The sequence below is a fragment of the Seriola lalandi genome, unplaced genomic scaffold (assembly GCF_002814215.2).
Source record: "Seriola lalandi dorsalis isolate HSWRI2012SDOR001 ecotype SW California unplaced genomic scaffold, Sedor1 jcf7180002052101, whole genome shotgun sequence".
NCBI classification, from domain to species: Eukaryota; Metazoa; Chordata; class Actinopteri; order Carangiformes; family Carangidae; genus Seriola; species Seriola lalandi.
The window spans coordinates 20,687-22,997 of NW_019522654.1; the positions used below are offsets into that span (position 1 = coordinate 20,687).

The 2,311-nt window shown below is 46.1% G+C and overlaps 1 protein-coding gene across 1 annotated transcript; it reads right to left on the reverse strand.

The window, feature by feature from the left end:
- On the reverse strand, window positions 1-2,267 carry LOC147819577 (uncharacterized). Its single transcript, XM_087172150.1, has 8 exons — window positions 2,198-2,267; window positions 2,034-2,118; window positions 1,899-1,933; window positions 1,371-1,440; window positions 1,144-1,247; window positions 576-609; window positions 151-263; window positions 1-61 (listed from the first exon to the last, which is right to left on the reverse strand). Exons 1-7 carry the CDS (start codon window positions 2,265-2,267, stop codon window positions 167-169), a joined length of 495 nt encoding a protein of 164 aa, XP_087028276.1. The 3' UTR covers window positions 1-61; window positions 151-166.
- Between the last annotated feature and the right edge of the window lie 44 nt (window positions 2,268-2,311).

Sequence of the window (2,311 nt, forward strand, 5' to 3'; positions counted from 1 at the left end):
TGTGGGGGGGTGGGGGGTGAAGGTGCGGTCAGTCTCAGGTGACTTGATACTGCTTGTTGTGCTGTGACAAACAGAAAAACAAACAGCGTCAACATGTGATGAGGCACAGTGACGGAGGCGTGATGAAGAGTCCAGGTGAATCTTCCTCACCTTGTTTTTCTGTCAGTTACTCTGTGGTCAGGTCAGCGTACAGGTCAGGGGGGGGCAAGATGAGCAGATCGGGATGATCATGATCCACGTCCTGCGTCTGGCTCGGCTCCGGCCTGTGGAAAACAGATCAGGAAGATAACTCATCCTGTCCTCCAGGTGCTGCCATGTTCCCTACTGCCCCAGCTGTGACCACGAACATGACACCATCATAAAGGTTAAAGCACATTACTGAGAATCGTCCTCCAGCTTCCTGGTAGCAGAGCAGCAGATTTCCCTCTCTCTCTCTCTCTCTCTCTCTCTCTCTCTCCAACAAACAGAAGAAAACTCTCTCTTCACTTCAGACAAGAAGGATTAAGAAACCTGCCCGTCCACAGGTTGCACAACATGTTCAACATTTTTCTTTGTGTGTGTCTGGTTGTACTCACAGGTGAGCTGCTTCTGCCTCCACCAGCTCAGCACCTGGAACAATAAAGGCTTTTCTTTATAAATGCGATGGTGGATAAATGGATTTTTCAGTGATTGAGCTAAATGCTATTAACCCTCACACACTGTTCATGTTTCTGCCGATCTGGTGACGGTGTCGAGGTCCCCCTTGAACTCTGTCACCACTGTCCCATAACAAACACACACAGACAGCGCATGTACAGTTTCACAGTTTCAAGATCCCCTAAAACCTCCATGTTCCTTCATCTGACCCACAGATCTAATATCTGTGGATCTACAGTCCACTTCCATAGATACGGCTCAGACATTCACAGCACCTGTACAAAAGTATAATATTTTAAAATATTTGAAACATTTTGGTGTATTTTGGGTCACTTTAGGAAAAGTCAAACTTCAGGCTAAAAGACTTTTCAGATATTTTTACTGCTGTTAAACGTCAGAACGGGTCAAAGGTGACCAGAACAGTGTGTAAGGTTTAAGAATCACAGGAACAACATTTCATAAAGTGAATAATCATCTTACACAACATTACACACAAGTATCACTTACTTGTCTCCAGTTCAGTGACTCTGTTAAAAAGGAAGGGATCCGGCGCCACAGGTAAAGGTGAGTGGAAAAACGTCGCCAACTTCTGAAGTGCTTCATGTTTTGCTCTGATGGAAAAACAAACACACACATCCCATATATCACTCTGTGTGTGTGTGTGTGTGTGTGTGTGTGTGTGTGTGTGTGTGTGTGTGTGTGACTGAGCATCAGAGAGCGACAGGTGAACTCACTGCACATGGGAGCCGTCGGCACTGATGTCACTGTGACTGTGCTGGTGGTTTATACTCAGATCTTTGTTTCCTGAGAGAATAAATAAAAGTCAGATGAGAATAACGAGGTAATTACTCCAGACTCAGTAGCTTTGAACATGGTGTGATAAACAGGAAGTATGATGTCACCATGGGGTCAGTAAGTCACTGTTTGGCACCATTAAACGTGTATTGAATTAGCTGTTAGCACTTCCTGTTTGCAGTGTAGCCATATTATCTACAGCATAACTCCAGCAGATCTGCGTGATGCTCAGAATCACAGATGGGAAGATGGATACTGTGGATTCTTGTATGAAACAACCAGCGACTTGTTGTTGTACCTGCACAGCCTCCTCAAGATAACACAGGTGTTACACAACTTACTGACAGTTCTCTGACAATAATCTGCCGATAACGACAGAGAGTCGCTGATGAGCAGTGAGAATAGACGTCATGCTTAGATGAACATTAGCTCAGCGTAGTTTACTGAAGAAAAGGTTCGTGTCTTACCCATGTCCGGCATGGACAGCGTCCTGCTGTGGCCCCTGCAGAGGACAACACGTGGACAACAGCGGGCACAAGGGTCAAGAAGGAAAAACAGAAACATTGACTGTGTCTATCTGAAACTGAAGAAGTCTGACTTACAGCGGAGCCAGCGGATCTGCAGCTTCACGGGCAGGAGACAGAGCTTCATCATCATCACCGGTCCACTCCTCACTGTCATCTGTGACTGCACACGTCAACATCAACATCAAACTGCTGCTGAACACGTTACAAACACGCTGCGAGTGAGAGGAGAGGATACTTACAGCTTCCTGCTGACGGAGGGAGGTGATTCGACTCCCTGAGGAAACACAGACATAAGCAGCTGTAAATCATCCTGTGAACTCCACAGTGTAATGACGGATGAGTGAAGAGGAGGA